The sequence below is a fragment of the Alternaria novae-zelandiae genome (assembly GCF_023758075.1).
Source record: "Alternaria novae-zelandiae strain BMP 2774 chromosome Unknown scaffold_4, whole genome shotgun sequence".
NCBI classification, from domain to species: domain Eukaryota; kingdom Fungi; phylum Ascomycota; class Dothideomycetes; order Pleosporales; family Pleosporaceae; genus Alternaria; species Alternaria novae-zelandiae.
This window is the reverse complement of record NW_026056964.1, coordinates 318,741-341,498: the sequence shown is the minus strand read 5'-3', so window position 1 is coordinate 341,498 and position 22,758 is coordinate 318,741. Positions and strand designations below refer to the sequence as shown.

Here is a 22,758-nt window from a genome sequence, read left to right as displayed (position 1 = left end):
CATGTGTTTCCGCTCTGCCTCTGCTCCACCGGCTAGATTGCCGCTGCAGCCCACGCCGCATCATCTGAAAAGCGGCCGCTGCCATTGGCCCGGCGGCCTCGCCTCGGCAGCCCACGACTTGTCTGTCGTAATTCGAGAGGGTCATCTCAGGCCTTTTCTCTCCCCAAGCGCGACCCAGGGCGGACGGTCGCGCGACGGAAGACGTCGTGTCGACGCTCGTTGGACGGGAGATCAATATAACCCCGCCATCCAGCAGCGGAGCGTCGATGAACCTCTCTTTGTGCGCACTCGTCGACATCATCGCTCGCCCAGCGTGCAGTGATTATCCCTCTGCCTAGCCGCAAACTCAAAAACAAATTCATCTCACTGTACCGTCCGCAGGCCCGTCCTTGGAGTTTTGGAAATGGGGCGACTCTGGTCATCCCGTCGCCACGTAACGGCTGGCGAGCACACATCAATGTCCTCATCATGTTCGGAACAGACCGGAAGACAGTTTGCCTTAGCTGGCGGCAGTACGTAGCGGGAGACGAGTCACGAGAACAGGCAAATCCGTGTCGCGCAGCCAGTGCAGCCGAGCCCGTTGCCTTTCAACCTGGCCGATGTCGCCTCGGACGCTGTCTGGCGCTGCTGGTCAAGTCCGCGGCGGATACTCCAGGCAGCTCATCAGGACCCTGAGCTAGCGCGTCAACTCAGCCTGCAGGCAACAAAAAACTTTCCGTAGGATTCGTGTACCTAATGCTTTCCGCTTTGGGTCAGAAAGGGCAAGAGTGGGAGGCAGCGAGGTTTTTCCGGGATTAACATACAGCGTGTTACGTGGGTCAATCTCCAAGGGTCTCGATGCTGTGCCATGGGGATGGGACAGTCAATCTTGCCACAGGTGTATACGTAAGAGGGATGATCTTCCTGGGATTGCTGGTCTCGTGACATTGCTGGATATCCCGGGACATTCTGTCGCATTGATACGTCCTTAATCTTTGCAGTCTGAAGTATATGGTGTTGATTTTCGCTTCGTCATCGATTCTCGAGGACTTACCCCCTTGTCTCTACTTCTGGAGACTCTCGAGAGCGCAACATTGGAAGTCGTGCTCGTCCGAGGCTCGTGGCATCACGGACCGCAACATGCTGTTACTCACCAATTGAAGATAATCACCCATCACACGATCCCGACTCTCGCCTTTCTTTCCATTCTCTCTTGTCCTCATTCAAGACAAATCTGACACATCAAGTCGCTCTCTTGCAGTCACCTTACGTACAATCTTAGTAACAAGAATGGACATCACCTGATTCCGTGTATAAGTCAATGCGTATGTACGCTTCTCGTCACACAACATTTCCCTTTTAGCTCTGTCGGCGGTTTTGAAGCTCCGTCTGCTGGGAGCAAATGTAATAGTAATTGCATTACTTGCATACTACTGCAGCTTTGCTAGTTCATTGGACCCCAGAATTTGAGCAATGGGTAGAGTAATGGTAACGTGCTCTATTGTCGGTTTACATGGGGGCTGGCCACGCTGGTACCGTACACACGCGTTGGAAAACTGTGAGGTACCAAGGAAAGGCGGGGTAAGCGCGTGCTGTTACCAGTATCCTCAGACCATGTTTGGTTTGTAAAGTCTTGTCTTGCGACATTCTCGAGCGCGTCAATCAATTTACTGTGTTAGCAACAGAAGAGTCTTGTCTTGGTACAAGAAATGCACGCGAGCCAAGTCAAGTCCATGGGTATTCATCATTTCCATTTCATAAACGCACGCTGGTGCCATGTACGCGCTCAAGATGCAGGCCATTGTCCATGCGACACATGAAAGTATCCACACAACTCAATGTCCCGTTGTACCTGCAAAGTCGCGCCGAGACTCCAATACGTCGGTAAGAGTTCCATTCCCCGCTACCCAAATGCCTTTTGTATATGTATCACATAACCCTAGCCAAAGATACGGAGCTGACGAAGATGTTATCGAACGCGCCGGAGAAGTCCTGTAGTCGAGACAAAAACGATTAGCGGGGTTCTTTGTTTGGGCAAGGGCGAACTGGTTGTACATACCTCAAGACGGATGTCGCAACAGCAACACATCTAGTCCTTCATCTGGTCGTCAGGGTCGACAAAGTCGTCATCGTCGTCCTCCTCATCCTCATCACCAAGCTCCTGGTTGGCCTTGGCAAAGTCGATGTTCTTACCGCGCGTGCGGCTGCTCAGGACGTTGGACGTGTCAATCTCCTCCATGTTGTCCTCATCGGGCTCCTCGGCTGTGTGCGTGTTAGCTCGACACGCTCAGGCGTGTGGTAGTGCGCGGAAAGGGTAGCTTACGTTCACCGGCCTGTTACGCGCTCATGTTAGCTGGGTTGCGCGTGAAGTTGTGGCGGTGAGCGCGGGGAGAACGTACCTGGTCCTCAACGCCAGACTCGTCGCTCGAGTCGTCGTCCATGGACTCTTCTACTGTCTCGCCCTCCTGGGCCTTGCCCTTGCCCTTGACGTCGGTAGCGGGGTCCTGGACGCCCTCCATTTGTTGGTTCTCTGGCTGGGCCGACATGGTGTGGGGTCGTTGTTGTGTGTGTGGGAGGGGTTTGGGGGTCGCGGTGGTGAGTGCGACGGGATTTGGGTGCGATTGAGAGGTTGGCGTGTTGTTTGTTTGCGGCAGCGGTGTAGAACAAGAAGTCGAGGTGAAGCCCTGTCCATCTATTCCTTCCCTTGCGGCTTGCTGCAAGGGGCTTAGTTCGCCGATCCCCTGGCCAACGCTTGCTCGAAACAGCAAATAGCAAACATTAGCGCGCGTGGCCAGACCATCGACATCTGTCAACCCCATCTATTCGCTGTCACGTTTTGCTATCATCGCAATCGATGGACACGCGTTGAATCTACCTAACGACTTTGTTGTGAGGGGTTTGCAGGCACGGAACAGTCTATTTTGAAGCAGACTATGCCCTTACCCCGCATCTAGTAGCGTAATGCTAAGCTTCAAAAGAGTCCTGCGCGGCTCGTACCGAAAGCAGCTTAGATGACAATTTGACGCTTCAACGAGCAGCAACAGAGGCATGAGAAGTAAGATTTGAAAGAGTTGACAAGCCCAGAAAGACCACCCACCAAAGCGACATTGAACCTTACTCAGCAGCTGCTGCTTCCTCCACACATACAAGGGTATTATCGCAAACTCGTAGAACCACCCACACAGCGCCCATCACCTACTCGCTCTTCTCAATATCCGTCTTAGAAACAATATGACAGCCCCCCTTCCCCTCACTCTTAACCCTGACCATCCCACACTCCCTCAACCAAGGACTATCCACACTGGCATCCACATCTTCAGCATGATACACCTGATCCGGTGTCGCCGGTCGGCGTACGATCTTATACCCCGGTCTTTTTACTCTTTCTACTTTCTTCACCCCTTCCTCTCCATCACTATCACCACCCGCATTCCCCTCCACTGAACCCGCAGAACCCCCGATGGTGGTAGGAGGAATCCGACCTCCAAAGACGCGGCCAAGTAATCCGACAATCTTCGACTGTGGTTTCAACTTCGCCGCTTTCCCCGCTGCAGCTCTTTTCGCAGCTTTCTCTTCTTTCCGATCGAGACGTCTGTCGCGGCGTTCTTGACGTCGGATTTGGCCTTCCAAGCGGTGTATCTCGTGCGCTTCTTCGCGCGCGGTTGTCTGTGCGATTTCGTCGGGGTCGTCGAAGAGGCCGTAGGTGCCTGTGTGGGCTTGCCCGTGGGGGTCTGTTGGCATGATGTTTTGAAGGGCGTGATGTGTGTAGTGGGGTGCTGTGTTTTGCGCAATGGGAAGATGGTGGGTGGGGTTGGAGTCGCGCTGGCGATGCGTGGGGATGCTGGTATGTGGGTTGAGAGGTGTTCCTGAAGATGAATATCGGGCATGACGAGGAAGGGGAGACGAGGCACGGAGGTGGTTGGGTGTATGGAATGCTGGGCTGTCACTATTTTCGTGGCATGACGGTTGTTTGCATGGCAAACGTGCAGTGTGAGGCGTCACCGTTCGGAGTCCGAGCGATGGTCACAACCCGCCTACTCGCATTGGCTCACTGTTCTTCAAGAATCGAAAAGGCTGCTGTCATGAAATTACTGGGCTTTGATTGACATGTATCCTTCACAGCACAAATGAACAGACACACCCCACATAACAAGATATCACCACTTCTCTACATCTCTAAGCCCCCACCAAAAGCCTCCTTCGCCCTCCCAAGCAACTCCTCCAACTCCTCCACTCCCTTCTCCATACTCATATCAAACCCCCCATGCCTTCCAATCTCCACTTTCATCTCTATCGCCTTCCTATACAATACTTCCATCTCCCTAAATCTCTTCACTTCCCCTAGCAAAAGCGGTTTGAACTTATGTATACTCCTTAATAACTTCTTGTCGAACGGGTATGGCACGACTCGGTAAAACACCTCTTGCATTGCTGCTAATAGAGTGTTTGCGAGATATGCTGTGTGCTCGTAGCGTGTGAAGAGGAGCTTTTGTGGGTTGACGGGAGAGGATTGACGGGGCGGTGTGAGGAGGGAGAGGGTGAGCGGAGTGTTTGGCGGTGGGAGGAGGGCTGAGTCTTCTGTTGGTGCGGAATTTCTACGGCCAGATATGTGCGGGTATTTCATGGTTTTAGTTTGGTGGCTGTGGAGGAGGAGGCGCAGGGTATGTATGTGCGGATTGGGTGGAGGATATGTGAGGGTATGTTATGTGTGTTGAAGTCGCTTTGTTGTAAAGATTAGTGACGTAACTGAGGAACGTAGGTGGATTCTACTTCCAAGCATCGCTGGAGACACTCTGCCAGCTTACTACCAACTATCAATGACAGCCTGTGACGATTGTGACGACGCATAAATCTAGCTGTGATAGATGTACTTACATTCTGTTTCCACTGAACACTCTCAACGCCTCCTCATAAACCGTTTACCCTATTCTACTCCTTTTACTGCACATTACCAACGATGTCATCCAAACCAGCTACCGAAAGCCCAACAGCCCCTCCACCCCCAACCCCGAACTCACCATCCACAAATCCACGTCTAACAAGAGCCCTTCATCGATGCACCATCATCATCAACATCGCGCAGCGACGCAACTCCCCAGCCTTTGAACCCTACATCAACAGATACAACGCCATCCTCCAAGGCCTTTCCGCGCCTATCGAGCAAGGGCACATAGAACATGTTGGGCTAGGGACTATAGCGGGTATTGAAAGGTTGACTGAGGAGGTTGAGACGATGCTAAGGGGTGAGTATGTTGGGGGTGTAAAAGAGGTGAATGATGAAATTCTGATGAGGGGTAGGAGGGAGTACGATGGGGGTGCGAAGGTTAAGGGAGAGGAAAGGAAGGATAAGGGGAGGAAGTGCATTTGTATGTAATGGGTAGCTCGGCTTGTTGAGCCACAGCGATATATCTGGCCTAATTTGCTTCCTTCAGTCTTATCCAGGGATCAATACCATAAAGACACGTTTCACACAGCCGAGCCTGGAATAGCGTCCAGCAGTTGCCTACTTCCGAGCATCAACCACTGGAGGCTGCGTACTCACTATCCAATTCTCCGATCTTACTGTTGTAATCTTCACTTCCCTGGAAGTCTCAATAGTGATCCCGGCCTCTTCCAGACGGACTACAACTCCGGCCACACAGCCAGGCTTCGCACAACCTGAGAACTGAGATGCCTGGTACGGCGCGGAATCATAGAAGCTATGCTTCCGTTTGCGGCGGCGGAAAAGCGCATCTTCTATCATGGATCCGAGCATTCCACAGACCTTCTCTTTACTATGCACATGTGGACAGATGTACATGTTTGCGATCTGGATGACTTTGCGAAGGGTGGACAATATCCTGGATTTGTCGGAGAAGGAGTTACAATGAAGTGTACCGCCTCGAATGGGGAGACAGCCTGGTGTTGGCCACATGTACCGGTTGCTGTCTAGGGGCGGGAACATTCTTTGAGACAGCGAGCAGTAGTCCCTCGAGGCAGCCGACTTGGCCCCTGACGTGCAGCTTGCTGTGCAGATCGTGCACACAAATCTATTAGCAGGGCCTTTGTGGAGTTGGTGCAAATCGTCAAAAGTTAGCTGTATGTGCGGACACAGATACACTTTGGCTGTCGATGCTGTACAGCGTCTTCGGTGTATGTTCCCGGTGCTGCATGCGGAAGCTTCAACTGCGTCGAAGAAGGAAGCCGGGTGTAGGTCCATGCAATAGCTGCAGAGGAGCTTGCCACGTGGAGTGTATCTGTAAAGAGCGTTATTGGAGTCCTCATACTCCGCCATCCTTTTGAAGCAGTCTTTACGTTGCTGCCATGCGTGTTCGTCAATATCTTCAGCACGCAGCTGTAGCAAGCGCGATCGAGCATCCCTCGTGCACGTTAGACTCCGCATGTACTTGCAAGTTGTACGGAAGCTGAGTAAGTCAATCGGTGCTAGGCGGTCTGCAATATCCAAAATTAGCTCAGCTGGCAGCCCGGGAAGATTGGATGTGTTGCTGACCTGATGGTTCTTGCCGTTGACTCGCAGCGGCATGAAGACAAACTCGCGATCGGGTTTGTTGTGGAGGTTGCACCATGTTCCATCGTCATCGGGGTTGTGGTAGTGGTAGCATCTGTCTCTTATGGCGCGATCAAGGCTGCGTCGATACATGAAGTAGTCTTTTGCGACAGGCCAGTCGGCATGGTCGCGGGTGGGTATGTTATTTGGAAGGCCGGAGGAGATGATATTCGTCATTCTGAGAGGTGGATCGAAGATGGCTCGTCCAGGACAGTGAGGAGCAATGTCAAGGCGAAAATGTCGGGAACTGAAGAGAGAGGAAAGCGACAGAAACTCAGTATTCCAGGCAGGAGTTTAGGCAGTCGTCCTCACGTGCTCGCTTCTCTTCGGTCCCTGTTGAGCAGGTAGTCCCATAATTCGTCCTGAGAGCAATACGCCTACCATGGTTTTGAAACATCTGAATACGAAGGATGTACCGTAGAAGGATACCACGCTCTATTGAAACATGTGCGCTGCATCTTTGCTGTGCCAAATCTCCTCGTGATAACTAAACGCCGCAACACCCTGCCAAATGCAATGCAACACAACCCACCTCTTCTCCAAGCATCCATCTGAAGCTAGCCTAGCATCAACATTAGGTATACCTTGTAATACATATCCCATGCCCATACCGACCTTCCCCCCTCTTCCTTTTCGTCCTCTTCAATTACCCCAACCACACCCACCAAAACAGCAATATGACTGCCGCAAAGAACCCGACCCAAACTTTCCACCCTACCCCCGTCTTCTGCGCCATCCGCAACATGCGATTCATAGTGCCCTTTATCTTATGCCTCGAGTTCTCAAACTGGTCGTTCATCTTCTCGGCGAGGGTGGTGGAGTCGCGAATTTCGTCGCCGATGAGGTGGGTTAACTATTTCAACATTAGCGAGGTATTCCATGGGATAGATGGAAAGGAAGGGAGGGGAGGTAATGGGGTTGAGAGAGACAAAACATACATCCTTCAACATCTTAACCTTCCCCGTCAAAACACCAACATGCTCATCATTCTGACTCTCCAACTCATCCAACACAGCCGCCGAGTACTGCCCTCTTGAATTCGGTGTCGCGGATCTGTAAATACCATCTCCATCCCTATCCCCTCCTCTTCCACTTCCACTCCCACCTCCTACACCATACCCCCCATACCCACCACCTCCATACGCACTTCCCCCCGCGCTACCCCCAGGATACAACCCTCCACCTCCACTCCCACTCCCTGGATACGCATCCGCAGAAGAACCCGGATACCCGTATCCTTGGCTTATACTAGCGTTGTAGGGGGAAGCGCGCGATTTGTTTTTTGTTTTCGAGGGCGAGGCGCTGCGGTTGTAGGAGGAGAAGAGGTCGTCGCGGGGGTCCGCGCGGGTGAATCTACTTGACATGTTTGCGGATGTGCGATGTGCGGTTTATGGTGGGATGGCAGGTGTGTTGTGGCCCCTTTTTGGGGTGCGGGAGAAGCGTTATGGGCTGAGGTTCGTCTTCGTCTTCGGCGCGTTGTGCTCGAGGCCTGGGGTCTAAGGTTTGGAGCGTGGCGCGCGCGGTTCCTTGAGGTGTGGATGCGATGCGATTGCGACTCTGGTGAATGCGCCTTTCCAAGACGGGAGGCTAAGGCGTTCTGTGGACTAGATTGCGTTGAGGACACTTTTTCGCGGGAGTGACAAGTCGCCCCGGAGGTTAGGAGAAGTTGTGTTGTGCTAACGCCGAGGCCACGGGTTCGCGCGATTTTGGACTAGGGAACACGTTGTTGGAACGGCAGGCGGCGGCGGGAGGGAGCACGTGTGTTTGTGGCGCAAGGAACATTGAAGGTAGTGACTTGCGAGCAGTGTGCAGTATATATGTTTCAATCACCAGGACAAGGCATCCTCATCGACTTTTGGGTGTGGTCACAAAACTACGGTTTGCAAGTAAGAGGCCACATACGCGACCACATAAGCATCAATCATAAACATCTCTAGCATTCCCGATCTCGGTAAACTACCAGAAAACCAGTCCGCAAGAGCCATCTGAAATACACAAGGTGTATGCCCCCACAGACCACCCACACCACGCGTATGCATCTGTACAAGTACAAGGAACCCATCCAAACCATATGTGCATTCTTTCATTCCAAAGCGTAAAAGTGGACTTTTCTCGTAACGTGGCTTTGAAACATGATCAGCCGACTGCTGTGAGACTCTACGCGTCTGCCTGGCGGTATGAAAGCGTAGGCGTGCCCCGTAGTTGTATCTTCGCAATCCGGTACCACATTCCCTGCTCACATCGCCGGAGGCCACCTAGTTCTTAAGCCCGACCTTGTTAAGCAGACTACCCGTCCGTCCAGCAACCATGGCCTTATCGTCGAAAATCTTAAGCAGACTCTTCCACACCTGGCCAGGCTCTTGGCTCGCATCGACTGGCTTCCAGATACCCGTCTTCTGGTAGTATGCGACGACTGGCGCAGTCTGGGCATGGTATGTTGACAAGCGCTTCTTGAGCGTGTCCTCGTTGTCGTCGGAGCGCTGGATGAGCGGCTCGCCCGTTACGTCGTCCGTCATGGGCGCCTTGGGCGGGTTGAAAATCTTGTGGTAGGAGCGGCCGGAGGCGGGGTGCACGAGGCGGCCGGTGATGCGCGAGACGAGGAGGCCGTCGTCGATTTGCAGTTCTACGGCGTGTTGGAGGGGCTTCTTGGTTATGCTGAGCATGCCGTCGAGCTTCTCGGCCTGCGTTACTGTGCGGGGGAAGCCGTCGAGGATGAATCTGGGGGTGGGGTTGTGTTAGCATGTCTTTCAAATCTGTGTAAAAGAGGAGACGCACCCCTTGGAGCACTCGGCGTTGTTCTCGAGCTCCGTCTTGATCATGTTGATCATGATCTCGTCGCTAACCAGACCACCCGCGTCCATGATCTTCTTTGCTTCCCGGCCGAGCGCAGTCTTTGCCGCGACTTGCGCGCGCAGCATGTCTCCGGTAGCCTGTGATCTGTCAGCCCCCAATCCCTTATCCCACTCAATCTCAAGAACCTACAAGATGGCAAGCGCAGAACTTCTCCTTGATCTTGGGCGCCTGAGTACCCTTGCCTAACAGGCCATGTCAGCAAAACCGCCTTTTTTACCCTCTCTCCAACCGGGAACAACATACCAGCACCGGGCGGGCCCATCAAGATCATCCTGACGCTCTCCGCAGACGCAGGCGCACCCCCATTCTGGCCTGCGAGTCTCTTTTCCAGGTCAGCGATGCGCTTCTCAAGGCTGGTGACGGTGCTCTTGAGGTCATCGACCGACGCATCTGTTAAAGGTGCCATTGCGCCGAAGTTGTGAGGGAGATGAGTCCGGTGGGGAAGATAAAAGTGGGTGGGAAAAGTAGAGTACGACGAGCAGAGTAAGATGATGCGCGGACCGCTGGGAGGGGATTAAGGACGGTTGCGCAATGGCAGTGGGCAAGGTCGCGTTGTGGATGAGGTGGAGCTCACGGTCGAGTTGCTTGCTCGGTTGTGCACGTCCCTGCTTTCAACTTCGGCTGCTGCGGCGGGAAAATGCGTCCCTTCTGCCCGATCCTCGGTCTCACCCTGGCATTGGCGCGGTGATGTCAGAGCGAAATGCGCCGCGGACTTTGCTGGGCATTGTGTTAGCGGTATATTCACCGTTGTGATGAGCTGTTCATCGTGCTGTGTGCAATTCAGGACGCAGTTTTGTTTCTGCGGCCAGTGCATCAGCAGCATTGAACAGGTGGGGTCACGGTAATTTCACATGGTTGCGCGCATAGCGTCTACATTGGTGGGAACGAATTGAAAGCAGCTGCATACAGCGACTACGAAATGTTCAAGAAGTACGCCCGCGTTGCGATGATGCTTCGCATTAGGCATAGCAAGGGCACAGGCGCATTATTCAATGGAGAAAGTACTTCATTTTACTATACATCTTTCGTATCCAGAAATCTGCTCCGATATTTGCCATCGCTACCACCACCTTCGTGTCAATAGGTACCAAGACACCCCGCTGTCGCATGTTTATTACAGCCTGCAGTTCAGACAATCTTTACCACTGCGTTGTGTTGGATGGCATGCTCTGGCGATTCTTCCTCAAAGATCTTCGGGTGAAATCCATCTTTTTCAAGTTGGGACTCCATGAGACCTAATCTCTCAAACTCACATTCGCCTCTCCTTCCATTGCACTCCCAGGGTGTTGAGTTTTTCTTCGACAGTACCAAGTACGAAACATGCTTTCTGTCAGTCCATGTTGCCTGAAGCAGTTTCAGACAATGCACCGTTGCTCCTTGTTCCAATTCATGGTAGAAGTCGGGCGCGAACGTGAACGCATCGCGGTTTCGACGTGTGATGACAGACATGTCTGTGGATGGGGTGTCATCTGTTTCAGAACTCGTGAGTGGCTCGGAGGTCTGCGTCGAAGACGCCAGGGGCTTGATCCACCACTGATCAACAGTGGCCTGTATGATGGTCCCTGACAAGATGATGTATCCACTTTCCAACTGACCCGTAGGGTCGGCGCCTTTTGGACAACATTTGGCTTCCACGACTGTAGCCAAATCTTGAATGTCGTGCATGTGCTCGTATGCAATGCAATCCGAATAAAAGTCATCTTTTAGAAATATCAGAGAAGCCCACGAGAAAGTAGGCGCTCTCCATACTTTGCATCGAAACGCCGGCGGGCTCGTGTACCACGAGAGGTGTTGCATCAACCCTTCTTTCCACATGCCAGCAATGTATTCCCAGCCGGTGGCCTCCCCAAAGCTTTTCGCAATGCCAGAGATAGCTGGAAATATGTCGTTTGGCTTTGACAGCTCCAGCTGGCTGTAGTTTCTGATGAGTCTTGACCATATGCCCGCAATCCTTTCGCGGTTGTCTTTGAGTAACCACCACCGTATTGGATGACAATGACTCTTGGTAGCCGGCCATTCTCCGTCTATAGTCTTTTGAAAATATCCTCCTGTATATTCTCCTGGACTTTTGAGGGAATCCAGTCGCATGGCCCCACATTCGCAGTCTTCGTATTCCATACACTCCCAGATGAGCTCATGCTCTGCAAAGTGAAGAACACGGGGACTCAAGATACGCTCTTGGAAGGCCCAGCCTCGCTGAAAAAGTGGTAAATCACGGCCTCCATGCCCCAGTGGATATCTCACGTGGAAGCTAGGAGCATTTGTCATAGGTCTGCCGACATATTTCGAATCTGTGATCCGGAAGAGACCCATGTCTGGACTTGTAGATGCTGACGCCGCGATCGTTATCGTAGAGTTTGCATATATATCAGCCATTTGAGCAGACTGATTCTGCCAATCCGCCTCATCGTCTTGGATTATCTGACCATCTAGTCAGTACCTAGATTGAATGACATCCCATTCACGGGAATGCCAAAGTGACTTACGCATAATGAGTCTATCCAGATGTAGTGGATTCCAAGCTCAAGAATAACCGTAATAGCATCTCGAAACGTTCGCGGTATGGCTATCTCTGGGATGTGTTGCAGATGGAAAGACAGTGTGTCTGGCTTCCGAGTTGTCTGCAATGGCTGCTTACCGCCCCAACAGTGACTGAGACATGCATATTGCCCTTCTAGTCCTTTCGTTTCGATCAAGCGAATTCGACGTGGTGTATCGACGCTCACCTCTACCACTCGGTCAGGTAGTTTGATGCGGTCAGGTAGTTTGATGTGGCCAGGTAGTTTGATGTGGTCAGGTACTTTGATGTGGTCAGGTACTTTGATGCGGTCGTGAGTTTCGTGTGACAGTGAGCACAATCTATGCGTGTTCAGACATGTATTGAGCCAGCGCTTGATGTTCTCAAAGCTCTGTCTCGATGCAGTATTGCCTGGAAGGTCTGTCCAGACGGGAAGAATAGGGTCCTCCTGAGCTGCGCCGTCATTAGTCAAGCTAACATTACCACCATGTACTGACTTACCGTCCAGGACGAACAGCTTCGTCCTCACTGTGTCTTGGGATTTTCCATCTCTCCTAAATGCATCGAATGTAACACTCAAGGTATCCTTCCAGTAACCGATTCTGATATCACGCCCAATAGACTCCGTTGTGATCTCACACACAGCACCGCAGTAGCGGCATCCACACCGGATTGTCTCTTCCAAGGCCGCACTGTGATAGGCAGAGCCAGCAAACCCAGGCTTCCCCTGCATGCATTGCTTGATAGCAAAACACGCAGGCTGTTGAGGGTCATCGATCGGTATGTCTTTGGCAAACTCGGGAATCGCTTCAAGGAGGAATCTAGACGTCCAGTTACTTGGATCATCGGCATGGGTTTGTACTATCCCACCGCTCAATGACCATACCTCCGAGCCGCGCCCAGAGTCTTGCCTTGGATCTGAGATTGCTTTAACCACAAATTGAGGGGCCATAAGAACCTTCTCTCCGTAATGTGCTGGCTTAGGTGTGATTTTTTCGATATAAATTGGGTTGAGCTTCGTAAGAGCTTGCATCTCTTCTTTAAGTGCAGTTCAGCCCCGCAGCACGTGGGAACCTTTGTGTGAGGTAGGCGACTGCGCCGCAATACTGCATTGCAGCATGTTGATCGACGTGGGTATGTCAATTTTCCCAGCGCAAGGCTGCCTTGTAGCCTATTGACCGGCGAGGCTATGTCGATATCCGTAGCGAATCAACTTGTTAGCCAACGCCTTATCTGCTCTCAGATCCCACACTTTCAAGTACTACCCCTCAGCCGTATTTGCTCCGGCCCTATGATACGGCCGTGAATAGCTGTAGCCGCCGGGGACGTCACAAATGTACAACCCACTCACTCGCGGATCTCGGCGCTCAGCAGCGCCTTGCAGCAGCGCATCGCAGGGTACGACATGCATGACGTTCGAGTGGCAATGCTCGTGCAGTGTCAAAGGCTTCCCCGCCTGTATGGCACATAATTGCAGTTGAAGTTCCGAGATTGGATGGTGTGATACAGTGGCTGTAGAGAAGAAAGTGTCAGGCTCCTGCTTGGGCAGGTACCTACGTAAGCTAGGGGCGATTCGATAGCCGCGTTCCCGAATGCGGCGGCGACGACGCTTTCGACCCCGCAACAACAGGAACATGCCAAGAGCATCATTGAATCGACATCAGCTTTGGATGCACGCAATCATATCCCAGATATTGCAACTAGCCTCGGGGCATTGAGAACGGGGTTTACTTATCACAGTCCCGCTCCCACTACAGGCATAGGACACAATGCGCTGTGATGACGTAGGTCTTGAGGCATCTACGCGGACCGTAACGAACAAAGAGGTGACTGGACTACCATGGCTCTACCTACATTAATCTCACAAACTTTCTCCATCCACGTAGGTACTAGGATAAACTTAATGCTTTGCAAAAAGATCGACCTGCCCATCAAACCTACCCATGTTGCGCAACGACCTCCGCGCACTTTGAATGCGTAGCAGAAAGAAGTTCGCATCGGGCCGTTGATCATCCTCGACATCAAGACACATCTCGATATACATGCGCAACTCGGGCGAATACCCCTTGTAACCCTTAAGACAGTTCCTTGATAAGTTACCCGCTTCGGTAAGATCTCGCAAAGGGCTATCCATCATGCAATACATGAGCGACATGACCAACCCAACTTGATACATATCCGTCGCTTCAGTCGCTTGCGCCCCTTCTGGAGGCCTGTATTGATCAGCCACGAGAGGAAGATCACGGAGGGTATAGTGGTGAGCTTCCATTTCGCTATCGGTGATGGCACAGCCGAAATCTGCTAGTTTGATGCTGATGGGGTAGTCGCTTGGGTTGATCTGTGGATCGCCTTTCAGGAAGATGTTGGATGGGATGATGTCTCGGTGGGTGATAGGATCCCAATTGTAAGCCGCTTCGTTGTAGGGATAGGGTCCGTGATGTAGGTACTGCACGGCTGTTACTAGGGCTTCGAAGACTTGCCAGACGAAGCTTTCTGGGATAAGCTTGCCGCGCTCGTTCCAATTTTTGATCAAATCGGCTAGAGTGTCTTTGTCACAGTACTCTGTTACTAGATACGGCGAGGCGTGACGTTCTGTTACTGGGCTGGGGAGATGGGCGTCGTAAAGGGTGATGATGTTGCGATGATGTAGGCGGCTCAGAATGTTCATCTCTCGGGCTTGAAAGCCAGGATACATGGCTTCTGAAGGTAAGATCTTCATGATGCGCATGTCTTCTTGAAAATCATCGCGCACGAAAAGAATACCTTGATTGAAAGTCCCGTCAACACCTCCCAGTTCCGACTCGATAGTCCATCGTCCACCGACGACTTTCCCAAAAGCGAAGATATCGCGATTACATGCTCGGTTCGCTCGGTCTAGCAGTAAGTTCTTGACTGTGCGCTCATTCTCAGCCCGGTTCTCAGCCCAGCTTCCAGATTCGTTATTCGACACAAGCTGTATGCAATGAGCCAGACCTGGTGCATCGGCAGGATCAGAGGGCGATGCGATTAGTCGGGTACGGTCCAGGAATCTAGTGATTACGTAGTTAGTGTTGTCTGGAACCTGGTAGACTCGCCTGAAGTAACGTAGGGTAAGCTGATCGGGCTTGTCGAGTTTGGGGTCTTCTTCGATGAGGTAGTCGGAAAGGCCCTGCATTGTTTCGCAGAAACTTTCGGCTTCATCTTTACATGTGAAGGTGCCGCTGTCGGCTCGATTGCGACGCTTGTAAGTTTCCTCTGACATGTCGTGGTTAACACGTATGATACTAAAGGCCTCCTCGCGAGACGTTAATGCTATCGACAGTTCAGCAGCATCACGATCAAGGTATATACGGAGTGGACAGATACGCCGTGCATTTACCTCTGGGTGTACTTTGTTAACGGCATGCAGATGATTCATAGGGGCATAGTGTTGTGTACGCGAATCATGACCTGGTTCTCCACAACGTCATACGTTGTCGATACACGATGTGATACTTATTTGGAACAGCACTATATACCGTTCCGGTGTATAGTATTCTACAATCTTCTTTTCTTCTCTCACCAGTTCGGCTTCAACCACTGACGAAGACATACGTCATCTAGCTCTTACGGCTTTCAACATGGCCTCGAACTCGAGTGCAACTGAAACGAATGTCAGCGTAGCAACGCATTCAACACTCCAATCGCTCGAGGAGCTAGCAACGAAAGGTCTGAAATCTCCAGACTTTTCCAATGAGTTTGAGCACTGGTGTATTTCAAAGGAGATCTCCTGGTTTTACCCTACTGATAAGGTTCCGTTCATAAGGTTTCTGAAAGAGAAGAATCTGAAAACTTGCTCCGCGGACCCAAAGGACTACCCAGGCTTCGTTCACGCATTCCGTCTGTTCCTCCGCTGTTACAAAGTCAAGGACGGCAATATCTTGCGAAGACCGACGGTCAAAGACCTGCATAAGCTAATTGATGTGCTGAATAACATGTTTGCCTCCGAGTTAGCAGACCAGCGGTTCGTACTCGATGGAAAGATTGACGACGGTAAAGCTGGTGACGCATGGCGCATCGATCGCGAGCTACACGACGTTGAAGGTAGCTTCAATCGTGGCGTTTATCTAGTCCACAACGAGAACGACCCCGATAGATCCACAAAGATCATGAAGACTCTTCCCCTACCCACTGAGTATCTCGGCTTCGCTGAGCGAGAGCTCGAGATTCTCGGGACTTTGCAACACGACAACGTAATCAAGTTCTTCGATGGTAGCGCACCGAAGAGCATACACGACACGGCATGGATGATTACGGAGTACTGCAACAAAGGTACATTGTTGGACTTCGTCGAACATTATGCCTTTGAGGTAGAACTTCCAGTCCCTGAGCTCTTCATTTGGCACATCTTAGAGAGCCTGGTACGGGCGGTTGTGTACCTGCACTATGGTCCGAATGTGCTCGAAAAGATTGATCAGCAGAAGCCCGGAGATGAACGCCTGAAAGTTGAAAAAGATGCCTCTTGGGATACCGTGTATCACCGCGACATCATCCTGTCCAACGTTTTTCTCACTTCCAGCACCCGAGACAAGACTGAATATCCGATCGTTAAGTTAGGCGACTTTGGCTGCGCCTTGCGGCAATCAGAAGTTAAAATTATGGATGAAGACGAAGATTCAGAGCCACATGAAATACCGTGTATGGACGATGCGTACGAGCCACCGGAGGGCCAAAATGGCACCAAAGCCGTCGATGTGTATCAGATCGGACAACTAACTTGGTGTGTTGTGCAGAACGTCCAATCCCCTACTTGTCTGGACGAGAAGGCAATGCTGCCTGAGAATTTCGAAACTTCAGATGCACTTTACTCACGGGAGCTACGCCGCATCCTCTATGCCTGCACGATGGCTCGCGCTGATTTCCGAATCGATTCTCTGCCTTTATTACGCCTTGTCCAGAATACGAAGAGGCGGTTGATCTCTGAGAACCGCTTACCATTTGTTGAGCTCCACGTACCGTTTGTTGAGCGTCTTTCCGAGTTGTTTGGCAGTTAGATGTAATCTACTCAACTTTGTTGTATACGTTCTATAAGCTGCGATCTGGCGGGCCCAGATCTTTAGAAGAGCGCATTGTGGTGGCCTTTGGAACGAGCTCTTGGTAGAGATGCAGTGAAATGTGTCAGTCGGTGGATAGATCAACTATCCTTCAGATAGGGCTGCATATAATCCGAGCAATCAAGACAGCTCAAGCATCGGGCTTCGCATTCGGAATGTTGGGAGCTGGCGACGAGTTTGATCCTACTCCATTTTATCAGATGCCCACTCTTATCGTTACGCTTCTTGCCTTTGCGCAATGTGATGTTGTATTACAAATATGTCTTGCTCGCCTTACTCCACCATGTTGCTGGCCAAGATCTGAGCTAGCCAGTCCGGCGTCATGAGAGGGCCGAACTAGCACCGAGCCCAGAATGCACTGCTTGGTAGTATATGAATGGTCGCCAGATGTCCCATTTCGGGATACAGTGTTCTACAGGCCCCTGGAGAACGCGCATAGGTGGATAGATGCGCGTGCATTGGCGTTTCTTTCACGTAGGTCAGGCGGGCCGCGTGGGTCCGCTCCCCAGACTCCTGCTACCGACCCGTCGAAGGATTGCATGCCACGAAATCCCGCATCCTCCGTTCTGACGTATAGCGCATATCGGTCTAGTATGTGTTGTCGTATGTAGTATTGTTGGGGTGCTTTGATCTCTTGTAGATGTCGTAATGAAAGAAAGCATGTTACTTCAACAACTGGGGAGATTGTATCAAGTCAAAGTAAGACGATGACGAGCCAAGATGCTCAGACGTCTACACACTTGCATACCGCCTTAGTTAGCGGGACGAACGTGGAAGTACGATCTTGGTGGAGGAGAGACCGAAGTTACTCCAGCGAATTGATCTTGGATGTTGGCCTAAGGCAAGCGACACCGCTATATCAGCGGGTGGGAGCTTCCTGCTCGTCTCTGATGCGCAGCGGTGAGGATTGAAGACCTGCCCTGTGTCGTCGTCGGATCGTGGCAGGCGCCGCCATGAGTGGGTTTGTTGTTGACGATCGTAATCATAAAGGAGTGGTGAGAGCGTCTAGGTCGGGCTTGGAACATCTTCAGGGCTCCGGTTCTCCTTGGCTTTGCTGATCGTGGTATATGTACATGGGTGTAACAAGTACCGGTGGTGTAAGGCCTACCATCGCCAAGCGTTGCGACGGTCGTTCATTGATCACCATCGCCTGTGCGGCGAAAGTGTTAACCAAGGATGACGAACCATGATGCCTATAGCGCCTCTTCCATAGATCGATAGGCTTTTAGTATGAGTGAAGCACAGGCCACTGAGGAGGGAACGCTAGAACTAGACATCAAACTCACAGATGCGATACCTCCTCGAACGCCATCGTGCCACGAATGGTCTTACCAAAGCAGTTCTGAGATACACTCTGTTCCATGACGTTACTGACCAAGGAGGCCATGACGTTGCTAGTGTTTCGCGTACTCTTGGGAGATGTATCTTGTTGGCCCTCGGTGTATAACGATTCGTCAACCTGCGGATTCCACCCGTCATTCTCCCTTCGTCACTGGATGCCTAAATAGATTCGCAGTGGCTTGCCGCGCTCAGTATGCAGTGACGTCTAGGCTTCCGAGGTTTAGCCACTCCAACCTGGCGTAATAAGCCCGAGTAGAGAGCCCACTGTTGGGCGCCTGAAGATGGTGATCGTAAGCCTCGCTATCGTGCTGTGAATGCGTGTTGGATTGTCGAAACTGTGCCTCTCCAGCATGGCATATCGAGCCTGGAGAAGGTATAAATATCAGGCTGCTGTCCCTTCAAGGGTTCATCATCCAACACGATCTTCAAACCTCAAGCAACTGACTCCCACTCCAACCTCAAACATTCCAACAGTGTGTCTTGTCAATCTCTTGCTTTTGCTTCCAGCTGACTGTTCCTCCCAGAACTTCAAGATGCAGTTCACTCTTGCCTCCGTCATTGCCATTGCTGCCGCTCTCGCTCCTGCGATCAACGCCTTCTCCATTACCGTAAGTCATGTCCTGAAGCGAGCCTCCGCAAGGCGATATACTCGTCATGAACACCCGCTGACTTGCATCTCTTCCTCCAGAACTGCGAGACCGGCCAGTACAAGAACTTCGGCGAGGGTGGTAACAACAAGTGTCAGGGTTTCAACACTGGCAAGAGCGTTGCATTCGATAGCAACAAGGGCCTGTCTCTCCGCGTCTACGCTTCGACCGACTGCCAGGCTGGTGACGAGATTTTCATTACCGAGCAGAACAAGTGCCAGGAGGTTCCTTTCACCGGGCTATCCGTGCTGGCGGAGTAAGGGCGATCGCATGCGTCTTGGCAAGCAACAAACGCTTTCAGCATTTCGGGGAGCGAAGGAATTTGGAGGCAATGCTATGCAACATAGTGTAGCCGTCCACCTTGTATCCTAGACACCTACTCGTCACGTACAATACATTCGAACTATCGATATTGGAAGGTACCATGACCTATCAGTGATTCGTCTGTTGGGGATGGTAATCTTCTGGTGCTTTTTGGAGAGGGCGAGTCGGCCGGTTGGTGGACCCCTCCATCGGTGCAGCGGGAACAGCGTTGCCGATCCGAGGCACGCGCTGGAAATCTTTGGAAGTGATCTCGGCAATCGATGGATGGTCGTGGCATTCGCTGAACGCGTGGTGTTGTTGTCGGATGGGATCGTGCTCCGACGATGGCGTGAGGTCCTAACAGCTCGCCGTCACGTGATAGCACGCAACCGCAACATCGTCGGCCCGATTCGCCAGGTTCCTGAACGATTTGTAACGCGAGAATGACGCCACGCACTCCGCTGCTCCAGCGCGACATTTCAACCCCACAAACCTCTCTTCCACCATACTCCGGAGTACAGCCTAACTCGATCTTCTGGCATCCCGCAAGAGGCCCGCCTAGATCACGGCGCTTCGCCTACATCTGCCGAGGTGTCGTAGCCGGGCCCTAGCCTATAGCGTACCTCTATGACGTCGCTATGGATCAATCTCGGACGAGTCCGTCATTGTTTGGCAACATATTCGTGGAACAGCTTAGAAATGCAAAACTGATGAAGCACTAACGAAACACTTATAGACCGCCATTGATCGCACGCCAAGTTCGCATCTCACTCACAACATACAACTTCCAAACATCAGTCTTATTATACTATACTTTTGTCTTTTTCGTTAGATACCTATTCACATTTCCGCAAACATGGCACCAAGAAGATACGAAGCCGAGAAGAAGGACCCTGCCCCTTTGGCAAAGCCTCTCGACTTTGCATTCTCCAAGAAGACTGCGCAGAACCGATTCCTGAAGGGCGCCATGACCGAGCGTCTATCGTCATGGGATGCTCAAAACCTCGAAGCTCGTGGTGTTCCTTCCAAGAACCTCGTCAACGTCTACCGACGCTGGGGCGAGGGCGAGTTCGGCGTCATCCTGACCGGTAACATCATGATCGAATACGACCACCTGGAGGCTGCTGGCAACCCCATCATTCCCCGCGGCTCAAAGTACGAGGGCGAGCGATTTGAGATGTTCAAGGAGCTTGCGACACAGTCAAAGAAGCACGGCTCTTTGATCGTCGGACAGGTCAGCCATCCAGGTCGCCAGGTAACCGAGAGCATCCAAAAGAACCCCATCTCCGCATCCGACGTACAATTAGAGGGCAACGTCATGGGCATGACCTTCGCCAAGCCACGCGCCGCTACCGACGAGGATATCAAGAACGTCATCGAGGGCTTCGCTCACGCAGCTGAGTACCTTGAGAAGGCCGGTTATGACGGTATCCAGCTTCACGGCGCCCACGGCTACCTGCTCGCACAATTCCTTGCCCCAAGCACCAACAAGCGTACCGACAAGTACGGTGGATCTCTCGAGAACCGCGCACGCATCGTCACCGAGATTGGTAAGGAAGTCCGCAAGCGCACATCTTCCAACTTCGTTCTTGGCATCAAGCTCAACTCCGTTGAGTTCCAAGACAAGGGTTTCGGTACCGAGGAGGCCGCAACTCTCTGCAAGTTGCTTGAGGACAACAGCTTCGACTTTGTTGAGCTCTCCGGTGGTACCTACGAGCAGCTTGCTTTCGGTCACAAGCGCGAGTCAACCAAGAAGCGTGAGGCTTTCTTCCTCGACTTCGCCGAGAAGATCACTCCTTCGCTCTCTAAGACCAGGACCTACGTCACTGGTGGCTTCAAGAGCGCCGCCGCCATGGTCGACGCCCTCAACACTGTCGACGGTGTTGGTCTCGCTCGTCCAGTCACCCAGGAGCCCGAGCTTCCTCGCCAGATCATCAACGGTGAGGTTCACGCCGCGATCAACCAATTGACCGACGACAACGACTTCGGCATCACCAACGTTGCAGCAGGAACACAGATTAGGCAGCTGGGAAAAGACCAACAGCCTATCGACCTGAGCGACGAGAAGAACTTCGAGGCTTTCCAGAAGGACATGGGTACCTGGGCTCAGGGCTTCTCCGACGACAAGACCGGAAGCAAGTACGGTTACGTCGACATTGAGAGCGCCAAGGCTATTCCTTACGGCACCGCTGCTCCCGCCTCGTAGATATTTCGCATCAAGAACATGTGTATATAGATTGAACGAATAGACACGAATCACACGACTGGATAGATCACTCAACATCCCTCATGCACTGTCTTCTCCAACTATCCATTTCCTAGCAGCCCTCTCCCTCCCCTGGTGTAGCGGGTCTATCATAAAACTCGTCCTCACTAATATCCCTAATGACCTCAATTCTCCACCTCTGCGTCTTAGCCCCCTCATCCTTCTCCCTTAACACAACTCTCCTCCCATCCTGCCCACCAACATCCATAACCTTCAGTACACCACTCGCTTCATTCCCAATCCACCAAGTACCATCACCCCACTCGCCCACCTTCCAATCCAGCGCATGCGGCGTGTCGTCCGCCCGCCTCAACACCGCTTTCGAAGTATCTTCTGCGTAAACATCGAGGAGCCGGTTTGGGCCTAGCCACCATGTGCGGAGGCGGTAAGTGTTTGGGGTTGAGGATGAGGGTGAGGGGATGAAAGCCCAGTATTGGCCTGAGTAGTAGCCTTCGCGGGTTAATTTGAGGAGGCCGGTGCTGTTTTGGGTGCCGTGGTCGTTGACGATGTCGAGGGTGGGGTTGGAGGAATTGGCGGTGTTGGTTATGCGGTGGAAGTAAGAGGGGGAGAGGGTGGGTCGAGGATTGGCCATTTGGGGTGGTTGTGGTGGCTGTGGTGGTTGAGGGGTTGAGGGGTTGGATAATGATGGGAACTGTGAAGCTGTGTAAACGATACAACTATGTGAGTTCAGCAATGAGATCCTTATACTTCTACCATTACGAAGGATTTATCTTTCTGTTGAATGAAGATAACACTTCAGTGTCGCCGATGAACAGCCATGCCGTGTGGCGCATAGCACGAGACTGTCAAAACGGGTACCTGGTCGACCTATCACGAACTTAGAAGCTTGGAAATGAGGTTTCGATTGTAGGCCTGAATTCATGGTTCAGGCAGTGATGAATGAAACCAGGGCAATACGCCGATCACTTGACCAGCTGACAGTCAGCCACCATGCAGGGCCGTTGCTAGCGACCCTATTACGACTATGTAGACGTTTTGTTGGGATATGTGCAAACTTTGGCAGGTCACGATCAGAATCTGTTGAGGTTGAAATGACCGGAAACGAAGAGGAGACGAAGATGAGGATGATAGAGAGAAGGCCTGATGACGTCACATCGTCATTTGGAGGCACAGCGGCAATATTGATCACGACAACATGATAGTCCCCTCCAATTAGCATAGTGATGCATTAGCATGTCAGAAAATGACTGTGGGAGAAAGTATAACAAGCG

General features: G+C 52.0%; 7 protein-coding genes across 7 annotated transcripts; 3 read left to right on the top strand and 4 right to left on the bottom strand.

Annotated features, from left to right (window-relative positions):
* Positions 1-2,068: 2,068 nt before the first annotated feature.
* Positions 2,069-2,525, bottom strand: CHZ1 (Histone H2A.Z-specific chaperone; the record flags this gene model as incomplete). The annotated part of the gene is made up of 3 exons (XM_049396284.1): positions 2,069-2,241; positions 2,303-2,312; positions 2,379-2,525. The coding sequence occupies 3 exons, from the start codon at positions 2,523-2,525 to the stop codon at positions 2,069-2,071; spliced, it is 330 nt and encodes a 109-aa protein (XP_049257632.1).
* A 6,256-nt stretch (positions 2,526-8,781) lies between these two features.
* ADK1 (adenylate kinase) lies at positions 8,782-9,785 on the bottom strand (the record flags this gene model as incomplete). Its single annotated transcript, XM_049396283.1, has 4 exons — positions 8,782-9,244; positions 9,302-9,456; positions 9,509-9,561; positions 9,623-9,785. The coding sequence occupies 4 exons, from the start codon at positions 9,783-9,785 to the stop codon at positions 8,782-8,784; spliced, it is 834 nt and encodes a 277-aa protein (XP_049257631.1).
* A 4,012-nt stretch (positions 9,786-13,797) lies between these two features.
* On the bottom strand, positions 13,798-15,138 carry J4E88_002622 (uncharacterized protein; the record flags this gene model as incomplete). Its single annotated transcript, XM_049396282.1, has 1 exon — positions 13,798-15,138. One exon carries the CDS (start codon positions 15,136-15,138, stop codon positions 13,798-13,800), a length of 1,341 nt encoding a protein of 446 aa, XP_049257630.1.
* Positions 15,139-15,496: 358 nt separating this feature from the next.
* Positions 15,497-16,909, top strand: J4E88_002621 (uncharacterized protein; the record flags this gene model as incomplete). The annotated part of the gene is made up of 1 exon (XM_049396281.1): positions 15,497-16,909. One exon carries the CDS (start codon positions 15,497-15,499, stop codon positions 16,907-16,909), a length of 1,413 nt encoding a protein of 470 aa, XP_049257629.1.
* Positions 16,910-18,843: 1,934 nt separating this feature from the next.
* J4E88_002620 (uncharacterized protein) lies at positions 18,844-19,217 on the top strand (the record flags this gene model as incomplete). The annotated part of the gene is made up of 2 exons (XM_049396280.1): positions 18,844-18,918; positions 18,999-19,217. 2 exons carry the CDS (start codon positions 18,844-18,846, stop codon positions 19,215-19,217), a joined length of 294 nt encoding a protein of 97 aa, XP_049257628.1.
* Positions 19,218-20,116: 899 nt separating this feature from the next.
* J4E88_002619 (uncharacterized protein) lies at positions 20,117-21,466 on the top strand (the record flags this gene model as incomplete). Its single annotated transcript, XM_049396279.1, has 1 exon — positions 20,117-21,466. One exon carries the CDS (start codon positions 20,117-20,119, stop codon positions 21,464-21,466), a length of 1,350 nt encoding a protein of 449 aa, XP_049257627.1.
* A 112-nt stretch (positions 21,467-21,578) lies between these two features.
* On the bottom strand, positions 21,579-22,118 carry J4E88_002618 (uncharacterized protein; the record flags this gene model as incomplete). The annotated part of the gene is made up of 1 exon (XM_049396278.1): positions 21,579-22,118. The coding sequence occupies one exon, from the start codon at positions 22,116-22,118 to the stop codon at positions 21,579-21,581; it is 540 nt and encodes a 179-aa protein (XP_049257626.1).
* Positions 22,119-22,758: the final 640 nt, after the last annotated feature.